The sequence below is a fragment of the Tetrao urogallus genome, assembly GCF_951394365.1.
Source record: "Tetrao urogallus genome assembly, chromosome: 21".
Lineage (NCBI taxonomy): Eukaryota > Metazoa > Chordata > Aves > Galliformes > Phasianidae > Tetrao > Tetrao urogallus.
Genome location: NC_136834.1, coordinates 3,761,460 through 3,781,829, shown reverse-complemented (window position 1 = coordinate 3,781,829; position 20,370 = coordinate 3,761,460). Strand labels below are relative to the sequence as shown.

Below are 20,370 nucleotides of genomic sequence, written 5' to 3'. Positions count from 1 at the left end.
CAATAGGCCATAACAAAAAGCAGCCACTGCAGAAAGCAGGTTTTGATAGCAGCATCTGTCTGCTGCTTCCATAAAGCAACGTGTTTCTTGCAGCAGATCTGGCAGTGGATTGATGGCAGCCCTCCTTACCACGCAGCCCTGTTAGCATTGGCATTGCTGCACAGCACGTCGTACATCACATCCTCTGTGTCAGGCATAACAAGCAAACAGTTACCTGACAACTAATGGCATTACAAATGCATTTAACTAATCGTTGGATATATGCCGTGGTAATTAAACACCATTAAGGATTTTTTTTTCTTTAAAGCATTATCCTAAAGAAAAGCAATATTGAAATGAAGACAGCACTCAGAGCGTGCCTGACATTTGCCATTAAATGTCATTGATAGTGGATGGTTCACACCTAATTGCTGAGCAGCACCAGCCGCAGCATCTCTCACTTCCATTAAAGGCAGCACCACGCAGCGGTGGGACTGTTTGATGTCATCCTATACAGTTTAAACAGATTTCTCACCTTTTAAATATCAAGGGGCCACATTTTCCTTAACACCTCTCTAAGGGGTTTGCCTTTCAACCAGGAGATACCAAGAGCTGCAAGGATAAAACAATCAGAAGACAGTTTACTCTGCAAACCCAGCACAGGGCAGGAACAGTCGCAGAGCTGTTAAAATATCACCTCGCTGTCTGGGGAATGTTATGACAGAGGAAACATTAAAGCACCCCTGCAATCCGGCTCACCGTGGCAGCAGGCTGGCTTTTAAAATTATATAAAACACAGTAAAAAAGGGCTGATCAGCAGAATCTCGTGTTGACTATTTCACCACACAATCAAAAGCTGCTACGGAGAAGAAACAAAGTGTATTTGGAATATAAATGCATGAAAGTAAATGTTTTCTTGTGCAGATTCTGGGAGGATGCAAACATTTGTTCATGACACGGTCAGTTACTTAAATGCTTACATCCCCTAGGAAGCTGCACCTAGCATATGCTGCTCTAGAAAAAGCTGACATTTTAGACCAGAAAAAAAACCACAACGTTCCACACATTTCATGTATTAGCGTTCAGAGACGGGCTGATAAACAAGGTCACACCATCACCTTAATGAAAATCACAGGGTCAGGAATGACTGTGAAATAAAGCAGAGCAGCTATTCAGGAGAGCCGAACAGCAGCCCTAAAGGATGCTCACAGTGCAGAAGACATGACTGCACCTCTCTGCCAGTGAGTTACAATAGACAGCTGCTATCTGCCACTCCATCAGTACCTAGCATCAGCAACACAATACATCACATTTTTTTCTTTGTATTTGTATGTAAATCAGTACTAAATAAATACACCCCAAGCCAGATCCACAGGCTACAATCTAATCTAAACCAGTAGATTGGAAAGATGCCCTCCATTCATCTGGAAATAGCTCGATATTGAAAATGCTAAAATCAGACCTAACTACACCAGAGGACAAATGATGTGTTCACCTGCTACGAGAGGAAAATGCTCAAAGGAAAAGTTGGGAGAGGGATACAAAGCAGAAAACCTTTTTTCGGGTGCTGAAAGTCACGTGTGACCAGACAGACAGATGAAGCAAGATAGGAGTTTTCTGAAATAAGAGTTCTTTTTAAACACACCGTACGCATACCAGACACCATCTGCACCCTCATTGGAGCTAAGATTAAAGTGAACGCAGACAGCCAAGCTAATAAACTATTCTAAAGCTAATAATTCGTCTTGGGCAATATAATCTGTAGAGCACTATAACAACCAAAGCTGCTAACAGCTTCCTTTCTAAACCAGTCAAGGTGCTATTTCAGAAGGGAAGTGCTTTGAGAACTACTGGCAGTTCCATAAACCATTCCATCCCCAGAACTCAAACCAATTTATACCAGAGCCACGAGACAGAACCCATCTTCCTCAGACCCAAATACCCTTGACTCAGAAATCAGCACATACGGTTACTGGAAGTTTACACCTCTCACATTTTCCTAGGCACAAGGATTTATATGAGGCGTCTCATCCCTGCCCACTTCTGTTAAGAAACGACACTGAAAACAACAGGACACCTGATAAAGAATTCTGTGCACAGCATCACCCACAATTGCAGAACCCGGCAGAGCAGTTTACAAAAAGAAAAGTCACATAAAATCAAATAAACCACCCCTACCAACGAACACTAAAACTTATTAAGGAAATGAACAATAAAGCCTTATTTGACCGTTTTGGAGGTGGCTCATCATTTAGCTCACTTTCCTTTTATCAAACACAATTTTCTCAGCACGCCTCACAAAATCGTTTTGGAAAGGCACCACCAGCTCAGCTCTTCCAATTGCACAACAGGAGTCTCACCTGAAAAAGGAATCAGAGCTCGTACAGCAAAACTGGACGCCCTTCCCCTCTTTGACACATACATTAGAGGGCAAAGCCTATTTAAAAACAATATTAAAGAATATATTTGAGAAACTTGTGCAACTGCCCTGTTTTGGCCATTTCACCTTCCTCCTTTGTACTTATTTGCTTGTAGCACGTAACAGGGCACAGGCCACATGCTCTAAGGCTCAGAGACCTGCAGGAATGCTGCTGGGGCCTCCTGTGCTACTTGCAAAGAGAGGGAGAGGAAAAGAGGAAAGTCCTTGCTCACCAGGAGCCTGACCTAGAAGGCCTGCAGCCACCTGAGCTCTCCTTACCTGGGCACAGGGAAATGAAATATTCATGCCCTGGCTCCAGCTACACTGTGACAAGCCATTTTCCAACACTTACATTCCTGTGAACTACAGCACCCATCCTACAAGTGATTTTCAACGAGCACGGTAATAAATGGATCTTTAATATGGTGCAATATTAGCTCAAATTTAAATATTTACTATGCGGTTTGCATATTTCATGTGTGAGCATGCTCCAGAGACTCCCTCAGCTGCTTGTTTTCCTGGTCCACCATTTTTGGTGGCACCCATGGCAGAATTGCTTCAATGCACCCAATGCCAAAAGGCACCAGCACCAAACTGAGCTCCTGCCCAGCGCTGGGAGCAAGGGGACGCCCTGATAGGTGACACACGGCTGCACCATGACGGCTGCAGTGGACAGATGAAAGATTCATGGTGGTATTTTACCACAGCTCGCTGAATTTTGTACTTTGGGACATAAAGGTTTTTGCTTCAAGGCTCAAACTACTTCCCAAGCCCAACAGCTTACACTGTTCTGTTCTGTTCCACATCTGGAAGGATGCTCTGTGGGCTCAGGGAAGCACGCAAACAGCGTCTGAATTCAGGGCACCATTCTGAAGATTTCCTTACAATCTGCCATAACTAATGCAGGGAAGCACTCGATCACAGTCTACACAGCCCATAATAATATCCTTTGATCAGAAGCACAGCACTGGGAGCAAGAATCCCTACGCTTTCGAGCAATTTTGCAATACAAACATGCAAAACATTACAACCCATCAGGGCCAGAACAGCAACACCTTGAAATAATGGCTTCTTTTCAAACAACAGCTCTCAATCCTTCCAGCACCAAGGGAATGCCTTCCTGCCATGCACTGCACACACTGTGCGCTATTACATAGCGTGCACCTTGCTAGGTCCTAAGGTTCAGACATATCAAAGCACCTAAAGGACCTAATTGCCTCTTTTCTCCCTTTTCCTTTTTTTTTTTTTTTTTTTTTTTTTCTTTTTTTCCTCTCCTTAAACAAGAAGAATATGAAAGCAGATTCTGAAGCTGGTCCTTGTTAGCAAGCCCATTTTCATCTCTTTAAACTCAAAGAGAGTAATTCCCTTGAAAATTGTCACAGCATTTTGGCAATCCATAAAGAGGAAGTTCAACAGCCTTAGGTCACTAATCATAACTACAGCAGATACAGAGCATAAATTACGCCTTAATATTTCACAGTAGTGAATCGTGTATATTCTTTTATCTTAATTACTTGATTCTTTCTATAAATCAAATATTCCAGACGGGTTCGCAGCCAGTAGGGTGTAAACAGCTGCAATCCCTTTCTCTTGAGCATTCCTCCTCCATCCCCTTCCTTTGGTGCAAGTGCCACATTAACTGTTCTTCCCACCACTGTTTTACTGGTGCAAGTGGCCTCACTCTACCCAAGACACTTTCCACCCATGAAGCTGCCTATGCTTTATGCAGCAGATAGAGCTGCTCTGCCATTTCTTAGATCCTCCAAGCACTTCACACAGACACATTTTACACTAACTCATGCACACAGACTTCCTAAGATGATCACACTCACTGTAATGCGAGCACTTGGGTGTCACTAAGCTATTCGAGCAAAGTTCATCTGAATCAGACATCACTGGCATTGTGACTGCAAGTCACAGCAGAAGGGATGGATCATTTCCTCCCCCAGTCATCAGTATGAGACATTGCCAGCAACAGCACCTTTAAAATTCAGCGCTGCGAGGAACTAAATTCATTATTTGACCTGCCAAACCCCTCACGCTGGCTGTGACTGGTAATGAATCCACTTCATGGAAACCTTAACTGTAAAAGAGAGCAAACAACACTGCACAAATACTGCGCTGCAAATGTTCCAAGAGCAAGACCCTGAAGTTCAACAGCCTCACTGATACGTCTTATAGGAAAAGATCTGTAAACAGAACAAGCCTCCTTACAGCTGCTAGTCAGGTCTTATTTACAGCACCCCAGGACACAGCCTGCTGTGCTGCTCTTATTAATTGCTTCCAGCAAGGATCCCACACGCACACCAAGATCAGGACACAGGGTTTCCTCCTGGAGTGAGGCTTGTCACCCTGTCCTGTGAGCTCTGAGAACTTCCAGACAGCTCCAGGACATCAGGGTGCACTTCACGCTCCTGCAGACAACTACTGAGCACAGCACCACTCTCACAGTGCCTTACCTTGAAAGATGGCCCTTACATTTAGACAGGTTTCTGCTCTCTTTGATGCTGTAATTACAATCAGCATTTTACTACTGGAAAAAAGGAAGATCTCCAACTCAAAGGAGAACATTGTTTGTTTTGCACAGCGTCCCCTGGGTGTATCAACAGTACCTCCAGGTGCATGGATTAAGAGAAGCTTTACAGAACAACACAGCTTGTGTATTTTCCACAAGGAAAGAGCTCAAATTTAAGATTCACTCAGCAACAACTTTTTTTTTGTCATTTATTTTAATACTTTTGCGTTGCTTTTATCTTTAAACTGTGCCAATAAACGGGACCTTGAAGGACATGGGTTAAAAAAAGAAAAGCGAAACAAACCAGAAGTTCCGCTTTGACAGCAGAGCAGGATACTTTACGTGCTGCTAATTTAATTAAGAGGTTTTTTTTCCTTTTAAATACCCTCCAATGGCCCAAAACGAACGCAGACTGATTTAAAAATCAATCATTTTAATCAAAATTACAAGTTCAAATTCTCCCTGGATTGGTGTTCAGTGAGTACAGAGTCAAAAACGCACATCCATCACGTGCTTTCCTCTTCCTTGCTCCAAGTCCCAGGCGGGGAGAAGAACGGGTTACCTCATGTACACAGCACACGAGCATTTCAGGCTGTGCAGCCAGGCAGCCATCCCTGCACCCATCTGTGCTTTCCACACAGGCCCCAGGTAGAATCTTCCAGGGTCACCAGGCAAAGCTGGCCTGGTGCATCTCACAGGTGCTGCACAAGGGGAGAGCTGCTGCCTCCTGCCCCCCACAGCAGCCACACAGAGAGCAGCTCTGCTGCTCTCCTTCCCGTGTGCCAGCATTTCTGCACCTCTCACCAGCAGCCAGATTCAGGCCCATCTGAAGACCTTCCCCAGCGTTTTCTAACGGCACCAAATCAACGCCCTGTGACACAGCGCGGCGCGCCAACCTGAAATCTACAGAGAACAGCCCAAATAGTCACCACCTTTAAGAGACTCACTCTGCACCACGATCACACAGCAAGAGTGGGGCAGCACCTGGGAACAGCCCCTCGCAGCAGGGATGGGAAGGAAGCAGTGGGCAGCACAGAGCAGGTGCCCAGCGCGTACCTGCTGCCAAGCAACGCCCAGCAGAGGGACCACAGCCAGATGCTTATGGGCACAGCCAGCAGCCAGCACCACACAGAGCCACAAACACACAGCTGTGCTGCCCAGGGCCGGAGGGGAACACGCAGCCAAGTGACATCTTCGTGTCCCCCAGCAACAGCCAAGCAAGCAGGAGGGCTGAGATGCACTAAGATGTAGCCATCACAGTGACATCTCCCCTTCCCTACGGAAAACCATTTCGAAAGAGGGAAAACAAATTTCCCTTAATGAATTATCTTCACGGGCTCATGAAGCATAACAATGTATCTTTGGAGACTGAGCAGGGACACAGCGCTCAAGTACCCCCAAATGACCAGAGAGAAAATTTCCAACTGCGATAATCCTAAAGGTCAGAAGCGTTATTAAACATGACAGATGCCCTCACTATTCAACACCAGAGGACACGGCTAAATTTGTTCTAGTTCCATCTTCTCTTGCTACATGTAAAGCAGCAAATGAACCATTTAATGCATATTAAAAAAAAAAAAAAAAAAAAAAAGAAATAACGTTTTGTTTCTCTCCATGTTTTAAGATGACAACTGCTGATTTATTTAGCAGACAATTATCTCACTCTCAGGTGCAGGAAATAAGCTTCACTCTGCTACAAGGGAACGAGGCAGTGCAAAAGCAGAAGGTGCTGAGGACTGCACCGTTGTGAGAAATGCCTTCAGAATCTGAAAGCACGGCCAAGTCAGATGCACAGAGGAACCACTTCTGTCCTTGTACCTCCAGCCAAGCCACTGCTTTCATACGATGCGTGACGTTGTAGGGAATGGGGCATGGCATCCATTAATGGGATTTATTTCCATCGCTCCTTCCTTCTTCCCTTTCTACTTTTAAATTAAGAAAAATAAGAATAGCAATTTTGCAAGGCGAGCATGGCATTCCATGATGACATTCAACCCTATTTTGGTCCCTGCTGTTCTCACAACTGCCCTTCCTGCTTTACACAGGAGTCAGCTCTCAAAAGCCAGCAGCTTCACCCCAACAGGCAGCAATCCATGGCACCATTGGTTTGCTCTGAGCTCACCACGTTCTCCCTTTGGGGGTACCTGGAGCCTGTGCCCTCAGCTGCCCGCTGGTGCAGAACATGCAGGGTGAGTGCATGAAAAAAATGGGTTATTCTCCAGGATTGTTTTTTTTCCCCATATGTAACCCATAAATGGTACGGCCTGGATTTCAGTTGTAGGGAGCGTGGGCAGATGGAGGGGAATGGTGGAAGAGCTGGATTCGAGCCCTAAAACCACGTACAGACAGTCCTCACTCCCAGCTGTTTAATCCTTGTTCTCAACAGTGCTCCCATCTGCCCAAAACCCCAAACGTGAATGCTGTCTCCCCTTCCAAAAGGCAATGATGCTGTTGTGACATAGGACACCATTCTATAGGAAATGAATTCGGTTGCAGTGGGGCACTGCATTGTGAAATCTATGCAGGAAAAAAAAACCAACACAACAGAAAACCCCCCAAAAGTCAACGCTCTTGACTTGAGAATATAATGCCATGGATGGAGATAGAGATGGCTGCCAGCACAGCACAGCTCTGTGAGCAGCTCTGCAGCCCAAGACATGCTGGCTCAGCTCCTGCAGGAGAGCCAGGCTCTGCCCTGCCTTCAGAAAGCAGACAACAGGAGCAAGAACGCTGCTTTATTTTTCTATCAAGTTCAGTGCACATTAACCCCCAAACCCAGAGCAGCCTCCCTCTTCTTTCTACAGCTCAACCCCAGCTGAAAGGCATTCCCAACAGCTTGCTAATTTAACACCCCGAAGGCAAGCAAATCAATTCGGCACTTAAGAACAGCCTGATGCTACACACACACTTTTTGTTACCAGGATGTGAGGAGCCCTCACCCTACTGCACTGCACAGCTCCAATCTGTGCAAAAATCCCAAGTGTCATCTGGGCAAAAGCGAATCACAAATCTATCGAGGAGCATTTTAAAAGGGAAGGGAATTATCAAAATGGATTCATATGCATCTGGAATGATTTAAATACAAAATGCCCAGCAAATCTCCCCGCTCCGCTGACAAATCACCAGCTGAGGTAAATCCCAGATAATGAAACATTGCAAGAAAGGCTCTATTTAATAATTTAGCTCCTGTCAAGGAGTTTGTATTGATTCTTGTTTTCAGCACAGGGAGAGAATGTTATCTTCAGCCTTACAGCTCAATGACAGCATCAGTGAATTTAATCACCGTGCAGCTCCTGCCATGCAATCCTTAAACTGTCACCTCTGATTCTCCATCATTCCTCGCTGCTCCCCTCCGAGCCCCCCACGCCCACATTTTCATACTAATCTCCTGCCCCACGCGTGCCCCTCTGTAATCACAGCAGCATTTCAATCTGCTCCACATTAGACCTAACAGCCAATCTCATTTGCAGTCTAAATTCTGGAGCTTAAATAATTCAGTGCTCCTTCAAACGTCTCACCCATCCGTCCGCCTCCCGGCAGCGCGCAGCCCGGTGCCCTGCAGCGCCCAGGCTGAGCGCAGGATGGCAACTGGGGGAGAAAGGACATCTTTCAGCCGGTCCCAGCTGCAAAGGGGAGACCCACCTGGAGAAGGCAGAATCCGTATTCATCAGCAGTTTTTTTTTTCCACACCAAAATGGAAAAGGTCAGGCGGCCTCGTAACCGGCCAGGAAAAATTAGCCGCAAATTAATTCAGCCGTGGTTCGGGAACAGAACATCAATTCATCTACAAACAGAGCGAGGCTTTTAAATACATCAACGCTTGTGGCTACAGCATCCTCACCCAGATATTTGCATTCAAAGCATCAGCGCCTATACAAGCACAGAGAGTGCCAGATCCCCGCCGTAACCGCTGCTAACACTCGGGGCTGGATGTAGGAAGAATACAAAGGAGATGAAGCACACACAGCATAATTTAGAAAAACAGATTTCTTTTCTTCTTTCCTCTCTATTCCCAGTGAGATGCAATCCTTTCCATTTTATAACCCTTTGGATCACAGTAAAACGATCCCAGAGGCCCTCACAGACAAGGTCATCATACACAGATTTTCTATTACAGGGCACTAGCGGCTCTTCACAACTGTCTTTTTATGCACTTCTGCCTTTCCATCCCGACTATAAATTGCTACAAGGCCCTGGGGCAATCCAGCTGCACGCTCCATTCAAATCAGGCTTCAAGGAGAAAGCAGTGCCGTCAAGATGCTTCAATCAAATAAACACACAGGCACAAAGGGCAACCGCATCACAAATAATAATGTTTTCTTTCATAAGGCAAATTCACCATTTTTCCGTTTTAAAAGCACCGCAAGTTTCTCTCTGATGCTCAGATTCAAAGTGGAGCCCATTAGCATTTTAAATGTGACACCAAATTAAGTTGAAACATGATAAATCAGAAGCATGCTGCTAAAACCCATTTGCCAGTTGGGCTCTCGGAGGAAAAAAGGAAAACCTGAAAAAGGAAATCTGGGCTCATTTATCAAACGCTGGAAATTCATATCAAGAAAGGTTTAAACAGGACAGGATTAGAGAGCAGATTTATCATCACTATTACTAGCAGAGGGCAAGGAGCATTAGCCTTGGTGGCACGGATGCAGGCAGCTCGTTAGCAGTGCCAGCAGCCACTCAGTGCTGGCTGAGGGGCACAGCCACGGGTGGCTGCTGCTGACCAACCTGCTGGCCCTTCTGCTGCTGTTCCCCTTCTGCTGAACCCAGTTACCCAACCAGCACAAGGTGCTGCAGCAGGAGCAAAGCTTTCAGTCCAACGTGAGGTCACACGGGTTGGCAAGCTCTCAGCACCCAAGGGCTGCGCTGTCAGCAACGCACAGCACTGCTAGGCACAAACTTGAGCATCCCCAGCATGAAGCTTAAATCACACTGAAACCAGTGCTACCTCAAAGCTAAATTAACAAAAAAACCCATTAGTAAAGACATCTGGTAGAGTAAAAAAAAAAAATTTCAAGTAATAACACTGTCTGGAAACCTGCACTTTTTTTCCCCCCCTCCTCCTGCAGCTCTATTACTGCACTGTATTAGATCTGTGCCTCTCTGGAACTTAATAGATCTGCTCAGAGGAAGCTCTGCCAACTAGATCTGGTTCAGATCAGGCTGCAGCGGGCTTGGCAGCGTTCTTGGCCTCTACAGAACAATCAATAACATTCCCTTTTATGCTGGGTTCTGCTGACTGTCAAAGAGCTCACAGGCTGCCTAAAGAATGCCCTTCTACCACAGGCATGCTTTGCCATGACCACCACACCTCTGCACCTGCATCACTGTCCCCAGCACAGCATCTGAGAGATGGTGGCAATCTTCTGGAGATGCTGCCTCATGGAACAAATGCAAAGTCTGTCGAAATCCATGCAGCCACTGAAGGTTGCTATCGATGCAGCTAATGCCCACCAGTGATGCAGGAAGTGCAAGCAAATTCTTAATTGTACAAGGCAAAATGGATTAGAAGGCAAAAGCTGAGAAGTATGACCTAAGAAAAGAGATTTTAATCTCTTGGTCGAATGGAATAAGGACGGACATAGGGCTCAAGAGAAACTGGACCAAGCTTACTCTTGTTATTTGACCAGAAAATGAAGATAGACAAATCTTGTTTTCCCTGCCACCCTTCCCCCATTCATCCCCACATCCTACAACTTCTAAAGCCAAAAGGCCCCTGCACTGGGCAGCTGCTTTCTGAACCCAGCACTCAGATCTCAGCATGCAGCCAGAAGCTGCAACATGCACACCAGTTCTCTCCCCCCCAGCTCCTGTATTCCATCATTTCTCTAAAGCAAAGTTCATGCAGATGAAAATAGCAGAACAGACCCAAGACATTTTACCTTCAGAACACTGTTACCTCACTCCTGACTCCCTTTACTTGATTCCTAAACAAACACAGGGTTTGCTTGGATCCTGAAGTAAGACTGAGCTAGAAAGGATTTGTATATTCAGAAGGGAAGCTTTTCACAGCAATTGTCATGGAGTGGCAAAGCTAAGTAAAAGCAAGTGGATTTGTACCTGCTGTGTCATCTTCCACCCAAAAAAGACAAATGAAAGCTCCCCTAAGGGCACGTTAGTTTGTACCCTGCAGAACCTTTCACATCACACTGTTCTGAACAACAAAAAAACCTTGAAAATTCGACTATCACACCTTTTCCTTTTAAAATGGAAGCTTACATTCCTCCTAAGCGGGAAAAAAAAAGTAAAAATCCACTTTTGCACCTGAACAGCGTGTAGAGCAATAGGAAGGGGAGGCTGAGTCGTACACGCAGCCAAAATCTTCTGCTTTACCATAACCCCAATGATAACATACTTAATTAGCAGGCGACATTTCAAAGCTGTTGACTTTTTCTTCCCTGCTCCACTTGACACGCTGAGCTGAAGGCAAAACAGGGCTGAGTTCCTGTTGCTATCTGGCACCAACAGAGGAGACATTAAGTGTCCTTTCCACTGTACATCTTTCCTCTCTCCAGCAGTAAAATCAACAGTGGCAAATGCACTGAAGACTCATCTCTGCAAGCACCATCAGCATCAAAGGGCTTTGGTGGCTTTTTGTTCTTTTTTTTTTTTCTGGTTTTATCATTTCTACAAGATTTTTTTTTTACATATTATGTCAGTAAGAAAAACCCAGCAGGAAAATTAAAGACATTGGAGTAGGCAAAGGAAAACAAAGGAATGACACTATTTCCATGTGAAAATGCACAAAATTGCCAGCAACGCTGATGTCATATCCTTTGCATACTGAAAACTAAAACATGGTGCAACATGCCTACATGGCTCTGCAAACAGCTGTAATGCTGCATTAGACCAATAGTGACAAGCAGAAACTTTAGCTTTTGCTGCTGTTAACACCCCGGGGAACTGCAACTCAGCAAGACCTGCCCAGAACACAAACCACTGCTTCATAACTCCATCCCAACACAAAGGGACCTGGTAGTGCACAAGGGCTAAGCAGGGCTGAGCTCTGAAGGCAAGGCAGTGGGACATCGAGCTGCAGGCCACACACTGACGGTACAGACAGCTCAGCACAGCCTCTGCTCCCCCAAAACACATCAGCCACTGCTGCCCCATCCCAACCGCTGCTCCCCCCAGCAGAGCTGGATCTCCCATGAGTTACAAACCCCCATCACGAAGCAGAGCACAACCTGAACTCTACAGCCTGATTAACTACAGCTGCACAGACCTCAGCCTAGAAGCTAGTGGGATGGCTGAGGAGCTATGGGACGAGGCACGGACCACCAGGCACTGCACCTCACTGCAGAAGGGGTGGGGAAAAGGAGGAGGAGATGTGAAAATGTTTCTTACCAGTTTGAAGTCTTGAATGCTGCAGATGAAATACGGCGTATTCGGCCGGCGGCTTTCAATATATACGCAATCTTTAAAAAAAACAAGATTTTAAAATAATGGAAATTAACTTCTGTACCTCAAAGAAAGGACATGAAAACAGGATAAATTAAAAACAGCCTATGCTTGGAAAGAGCCACCATTTCATTTGCATAACATAATTTATTCCAAGTGTGATCCATAAATAGAAACTAGATGCTTTATGATGATAAATAAGGGAATTAGCTGCATCATTTTGATTCGAGCAGACATTTTGCTAGGAAAACAAAAGGAAGTCATACGAGGCCCGTTCTGAACCTGGTTAATAAAATGACCACGTCACAGCCTATGAACCAAAGTAAGACGGGAAACTAATCAAATCTTTTGTGGTTAACCTGGTATTAAGGACCCAGCACCAATGCAGTTTCTCTAATTGTAAAGAAAACCCAGGCAACCCATCGCAGATGAAACGCAGCACACTGAATTAGGTTTACCTCGGGGAAGAGCTGTGCTTTCTCCAATTACATTTGACATGACAGAAAGAGAGTCATTATTTTGGCTTGCTTTTGACAACCAGACACCCTACAAGGTTGCTGCAAAATAAGGTGTTTAAAAAGGCTTCAGCAATAACTGCTCCAGAAGCAGTTTCAGAATGAAACTACCCACAGAGGAGAAAGAACTGCCTGATTAAGGATAACGACCTGAGAAATCCATGCTCCTCCAGCCAAGCAGCTACCCAAGGGCAGCCCTGGTGCCCTCAGAAGACACAAAGAACCCCAGCTGTTCTGTGAGGGATTCCCCCTGAACCTCAATATTTCTACAGAGAAACATTCAAGTCTTAGAGTGTCAGAAGATGCATTTGGAAGCACAGCTAACACCCTGCTTCACACCCTGGAAATTCTGCTTACACCACAGACACCCATTTCTGCCACAGAGGCAGGACCAGGAGGAAGAGCACAAAATGGCTCCGGCTTCTTACCGCTCACTCACATCTACGCATGGATTTCTCCTTCCTCATCCCTTTCTGTATCTTCACCTTCCTCAATTCTCAGCCTCAATGCAAATCTGGGACAGCTCAGTTTGCACACCCAGTGGAAGGAATTGCAACACAGAGGCATTTTGGTTTTACTGACCCAGGCTTTCCATGCTGCCCTGGAGAGATGCTGATCTGCAGGAGGTTACAAATCAGGTTGGTGTCAGAGCACATGAGCATCAAAGCCAGGCAGAAGGTCACCTTGATTTCTGCACTGCAAGGAGCTCCTCGCTGACAGCCCCAGCTTGCCTCAGCCCCATCCCCAGAGAGCCAGCAAACAGCTAAAAGCAATCACTTCAGCTGTCACCCAAACCCTGCTGCGACAGCTCAAATAGCTCAGGCTTTTACCAGAGAAATGGGAAAAGGTTACCCAGGCCTTCCTGTTCTTCAAAAGAAAATCCCCTTAACACAACTACTAGTTAGTGGTAGGCAATTCCTTGAATTAAAAAGCCTAAAGCCACGGAGCACAAGTTCCCAGAAGAGATCTCATCTCACACAAGCACAGAGATGTGTGTGCAAGCACCCAGACCATGGCAGAGCATCCTCCTCTCCTCCCTCCAGCAACCAATCCCCACTGCCCATCTCAGCCACGGCAGCAGCTAAGCAAACCTGCAAGTGCCAAATTCCTGCACACGACACCATCCGATGGGCTTCTTCACCCAGCCAGCCTCCATCCATCAACAAACGCTCTGCTCATCGTTTCACAGCAGCATTTAATAAAGTTAAATGAGCTTGACAAAATGGGTTGCTTTTTTAAGCTGGAAATATATTGCTTATTTTCCAGTAAGAATCAAAGATACAGGATTAGGAACTGGATTATTTCCATTGCACCAGTGACCTTACAGCTCCAGTGCTCCCCATCACTCTCAAGCAGGCCAACTTCACATTTGTGCTGCTGCTTTTCACCATCTGCAATTTGACAAACCAAACATCTAACAGCAAGAGTTTCTAAAGAAACAGCAACTCTGTGGATGCTAAATGCACTAAAATGTTGAGGTTTTTTTATTTTTAATAGGAGAATTACAAACATTTTTAAACAACAACCTCCAGTGTCTCTGTACAATTATGCAGAATTACACCCATTCAGATAGAGCAAAATTTGCCTCTCCCAAATGACCAATTTCAAGCTCCATATTTTCAAGCTAGGATAGTAGCAGCTGTTGCAACAGCATGCATATGTGCATTTTAAAAGCTTCAAATATCATATATGTAATCAACCATCAACACCAGAAGAACTGTAAGCTGCTTGACTCATAACTCACATAGTACTTTTTACCCCAAATCCTCCAGTTCCCACAGAGCCTCACAGCCTCCTGGAAGCTGAGACCAAATACAGCTTCCATGCCTCCTCGTACTGACCCTGTAAGCTTCAGCTCAGCTTCTCCACTGCTGGCAGCCCCAGGGTCACATCACCCCTGCAGCACTTTGCCACCCAGCACTCCCCAGCTGACCGCTTTGCACGCAAAGCCCTGCTGGCTCCAACCAGCCAGTGATTCGGCTGTGCGGCGGAATGGATTCTCACTCCTTTGTAGGAAATTCTGCTGCATTCACTGGGGATAAAGAACTAGAAGATGGCAGATAAAAGAAAATTCTGTGACCCTGCTTTTCTTTAATATCAGTCCTGCAGGCCTTGTGCTCCAGATGCTGCCAGGCAGCACGCTGAGCAGGGAGAAGCATCGCTCTGCAACGGCTCCACAAAGCCAAGGAACACAACCTGGCAGCAACCATGGGCAGAGCAAACCCTGACTCACGAGTTCAAGGAAGAGAAGCACACCTGGCTGCCCGCCAGCAGCAGAAACAAAGATGACATCCCATTCAGATGCCTGCAAAGCAATCCAGGCTGTGCAGATAAGAGAACAAGTTAATTCAGGTGTAAAGCAACGCTACAAAAGATAGAAGCTGGAAGAGCGCCAGAAGGGGAACAGTTATGGATGTGTCCGCATTAGCCACTCAAAGCTCACCATAAAATGCAATTACTTGCATTTACCAGAGATCCAAACCACAAATACATCATTTTGAAGAAGAGCTCTGTGGACCAGGTGACAAAGGAAAGCTGCGCATCGTTTCCTAAAGGCAACAAACCCGCATGGCTAAGGCTGATGCCCACAAAGCACCTCACATGGGTCAGCTGCTCCCTTCATGACTGCACTGCCACGTGCTGCAGCACCTCTGCTCCACTGACCACAGGTTGTGTAACACCTGAGCTCCAAACAGCTGCAGCTTGTGCACAGAATGGATCACATCAGCCAACTGCCAGCACTACTGCTCAGGCTGCTTTGGGTTCAGGCATCTCTTACAACCTCAGTGCCCCATTTTTCAAGAGAAGAATCTGAAAGACTTGAAATCAGTTATCTCAACACCTCTCATTCTAGGGTGGGATTCACAACATTGGTATATTTCAGATGCATACTATCAATATTTGCCCCTAATAACATTCAGTGCTTTCCACTTCATAAAGCCTAACAAAATCCAATCTGACTATAAACACCTTTCTATACATTTCTGCATTTGAACACACTTGAGTGGCATGTCCACAGAGGTTTCTCAACAGCAGTACATGATCCCACGACCACTGATTTGCCAACAAATACTGCCTTCCCCACTGCAAGGACAAGAGAGAGCAAGAAATCCCATGTTTCCTGCACAGCCGGTGGGTCTTGCTGCCTGTCTCCATTTGCTTTCTATCCTATGCTGTGTAAAACCTCCCACTGGAGGCAAAGGATTTCTGTGACACATGGCAGGGAGTCATTACGCCTTTGGGCTTGTAACACTCACCAGATGTGCCCTGGTTCTGAAGGGTTACTTTAATATTCCCCACACTAAAAGCTGCTTTTAAAATTAGAGCTGGCATACGCAGATTGAAAGATCTTTTGCTTTAAAAAAACACCAACAACCTCACTGAGCACAGGAACCTTTATCAGCTTAAAGCTAACAGCAGCTTACGTTGCAGCCATCTCCACAATTAATCCTGTTGGGTTTCAGCTAATGAGTGAGCACTTGCGCCATCCAAGTCAGAGCACTGCAGGTGCCCTGCAGCACAAACTTCCAGGAGATTCCTCAAAAGTCACTGGCAAGGCATCGCCCACAGCCTCAGAAGGAAGTTTTTCCCCCAGAGGGTGGTGAGGCACTGGCACAGGCTGCCCAAGGAGGCTGTGGATGCCCCAACCCTGCAGGCATTCAAGGCCAGGCTGGATGTGGCTCTGGGCAGCCTGGGCTGCTGGTTGGCGACCTGCACACAGCAGGGGGTTGAAACAAGATGATCGTTGTGGTCCTTTTCAACCCAGGCCATTCTATGATTCTGTTCTTCTCACACTACAAGCACACAGACCAATGCACACACAACGCCCAGCTCTGCCATCCCAGCAGCTCTCTGGGTCACACATCCCCTCCCTCACTTTGCTTTCCTCTGGATATTCCACATATGTTCTGAAAGATAACACACCAGATGTGCAGTCACTCTGCTAAGCACAACAAGAAATGAGACAGAGCCGTGCAGGCACCAACTTCCACGAGTCCACGCATCCACTAACAGCAACTAGCAGAGGCAGCAGGTCCAGCAAAGCAGTGCAAGCACCTGTTCCACAGTCAGCCATCCAGCCAGCATGCTGAAGCCATACTGTGTGTGTGCCTGCCTGTCCTGCTCTACCTCCATTAACACAGTGACAGGGAGGGCAGTGCTCCTTTACAAGCCCTGTGCAGCAGCTCTGCTCTGCCAGCACCACCCTGGGCTTGGAAGAAAGAAAAAAAAAAAAGCAAGGAAGAAACGAAAAGGAAAATCCTCAACTGTCCCTCAATGTTCTAAACATAGATTCCCAAGTGCCTGAAAACAAAGGTCAGTAAAGGAAACAGAGCTCTCACTGCAGCACACCTTGGGCACAATGCTTTAATGCCAACCACAGACTACATAGAAAAAACACATCGGGAACGCTAGATACGTGGTTTCATCTAGAAAAATATTGCAGCTGACAGGCCGGGAGCTGTGCAGTTGCCTCTCTTCCCCTGTATGGCTGACAGCAAACAAATTGCAGTGCTGATCTCGCACTGTCACTTCCTGCTGAGCAGATTTCAAGCAGTGCTGCTCGCTCCCCGGCGCAGCACCACGCGCCGAGCCCTGCTCTGCAATAAATGGCTCCAGCAATTTACTGTGCTCATTTGAGGCTCGCAGGAGTATTCCTGATGCTTGGACTGTAGTTCTTATTTGGCAAATGATTTTATTATAAACTGGTATCATAGCGAATCCATTTTCTTTAAAGGGTTTCTGCTGCTGTTTAATGGACTGTCAGTATAATTTAGATTTCATCTATTTAAACTCATTCAAGCCTGGCTCCTGATTGTACAATAAATGGAACATATTTCTACTCAACAAAATTAATGACAGTTAATTGTAGGCTGCAGTCCCCAGCTTTATAAAGGCTCAGGCAAGGGCCACCTCCCACACCACTGACTTCCCCCACAACAAAAGCAAAGGGGCTGTAGGTGCTCGGCCACCAGCTCAGCCCTGGGGATGCTCCCACCTGAGAACGGGCTTTTCTTCCTCCCAGCACCTGAAAAGGGAGGAAGGGAGCCATTAACAGCGCAGTCTGCTCCACAAATGGCCCCAGCTCAAACCCCACAAGTCACTGCATTCCATTTCTTCCTGCTAAGTGTAAAATTCCAATTTTACAATTCCCCAGGAAAAAAGGAAAAAAAAAAACATCTTTTCCAACTTCATAACAGATCTCAAAAAAAAAAAAAAAAAAAAAAAAACAAACTTGCCAGAACTTCAAGGTTTACAGAAGATACATATTCATAACACATCTATTTTTACACTTGAATTCTGGCATGCCCACCTCTCTCAGCTGGTAAAGCTGTCAGAATAAATAGGAGGCAGCACCTGGAAGGCTGACAAGCACCCGAGCCATGTCAGACAGGAGCCAGTCACTGTCAAGGAGCGAGCCAAATCCCTGCGCTTCCATCCTGCTGACACTCAGCAACCCAAATACCACCGAGCTGCTTATCACAAAGTGCTTCCTCCCCCTCCCTCTGTTTACTGTTACAAAACCGGCTGGTTGTCTGATAAAGCTGGTGGGGGTTTCCAGATTAAAACAACTATGTCAGCGATTTCCTCAGTTATAACAATGCCAAACACGCAGGGAACAATTCACAAGACAGAGCCAGGAGTGAAACAAAGCTCTGGAATTTGGAGGCCTGAACTGCTGCTGCTATGGAAAGAGGCAGGAGGGCATCCCTGTCTCACCAGACCACAGAGATGCATCACTGCTCCTCTACAGCTGGAAGCAGTGCTGGCCATGCTCCATGGGATGGAGCTCAGCACCAGGGCTGCACGCCGGCCCCAAACGTGACCCTGGTGCTTCTGGATGTGACAGCACAACAACATCACACTGTGGGCTCCGTGCCCGGCTGCTGATGGGTACACACACTTCAGAGTCCAAGCGTTCCCTTTGGAAAAGGGCCAAACACTGTAACACAGAAAATATCCAAGTGAAAACCATGTAAGAACTCCCTTGGACACGTTTGGTGACAACTGAGCAGTGGTATTTTGCAACAGTATCTGACCTGCAAATCCAACCTCCTCCATTCTCTGACAGCAGCTCACAGAGTGGGGGGCAGAAACACAGAGGAATCCCAAAGTGACACCAACCTGCAGCTCTAGAGGAGTCCACACACACGTCCAGCTCTATCTTCCAGCAGCAATATCTGAACTTTGCCCACAAGAAATAACCCATGGAGCAGCCTGGAACACCTATGGCATACAAAGGGAAGTGCTGCAGTGTCACAAGTGTTCTTACAGCCATAGCAAGAGAGGAAGGGCTGAGTGCTCAGACAGGCACTGCCAACTCTCAACTGCACCTCACGGACTGCACTGCTTCCAGGTCCACCTGCAGGCTTTCTGCTCATTAACGTGGCCTCACACACCTCTGCCATGTGCAGATGAGGGAAATAAAACACCTGGCTACTGCACTCACAGCAAGAGCTATGGCTAAACCAAGGCCAATATCACGTTATCACTGAACTACAGAGCTGGATACAGGAGCAGATGCCAGAAGACTGCCCGCCCACGTGGAGAAACACGTGGCACAACCACAGATGGGTGCTACTTGGAGACATGCTCTCACTGTACTCACACTGCATTGATGATCACACAGATGAGGTGCAGCTCCTTTGCCCTGGTGCCCTCCCAGCTGCACAGAGCACTCACATCACTTCAGCAGTCAGCCTGGCCTAGGGAAAGTTGCAGTCAGCTAACGCCTGGCTCTCCCAGCAGCAGCATTTCACCTTCCATTACCTCACATCAGCTCCTCTTGCTGAGGTGTTGTTTACATAGCTACTGATGTCACTGCAGAAACAGATCCTCATCAATCCTTTTAATCCCTGCAGATCCCTTTAAATGCTCCTATACAGGCAGAGCAAACAGTGCTGTCCTGGTCCACAGGTGACACACCGAGCCACCTGCTACCCAAACCAGCCCAAACTTCCACCCAGCTCAGCTTTCCCAGTGCAGATTCACTGTGCCATCCCAGTAATGTCATGACAGCAATGGCACCAGCAGAGCCACGAGGTGCACTTGGGGAGCACTGCTCAACACCAAACCTCAATTCACTCTGAGCAACAAGAGTGACTTTCTTACCGTGACAAGAACAAGGTGAGAACTGCCAAGCAAATTAAAACCAGAGATGCAAAAGGAAGTGGAAGGGAGGCTGTGGAAAAGGAAGGGACAGATGGGGATGTGGGCCAGCAGCTTTCAGGACAGATCCATGTGAGTGCCAACACAGCCGAGGAGATTAATTGCACAGTGTCATCTCTAAGCTTTACTCAAATTTAGATGCATGGTTTAAAGCTATGCATATGTTCATTATGTCCGTGCAAATTAATAAGAACAGTATTTGCACATTAACACAACAGCATAACCTGTTTGAGGATCTGATGATCTATTTACTTACAATTACTGTTACTCAAATACAGGTGCTGAGCTTAGCACAAAGAAAATCAAGTGCTGGATTAATTGCTGCACAGCAGACAGAGGGAGACTGCAACCGAGGGCTTCACGGGTACAAAACA

At 46.4% G+C, this 20,370-nt stretch overlaps 1 protein-coding gene across 1 annotated transcript in view; it reads right to left on the bottom strand.

The window, feature by feature from the left end:
* Nucleotides 1-20,370, bottom strand: part of RERE (arginine-glutamic acid dipeptide repeats) — a gene marked incomplete at both ends in the record, with an annotated part of 115,003 nt that overhangs the window by 91,884 nt on the left and 2,749 nt on the right. Inside the window, one exon of the mRNA XM_079545667.1 lies at nucleotides 12,261-12,331. Within this exon, the coding sequence (XP_079401793.1) occupies nucleotides 12,261-12,331 (71 nt within the window). The remainder of the gene's footprint in view (nucleotides 1-12,260; nucleotides 12,332-20,370) is intronic.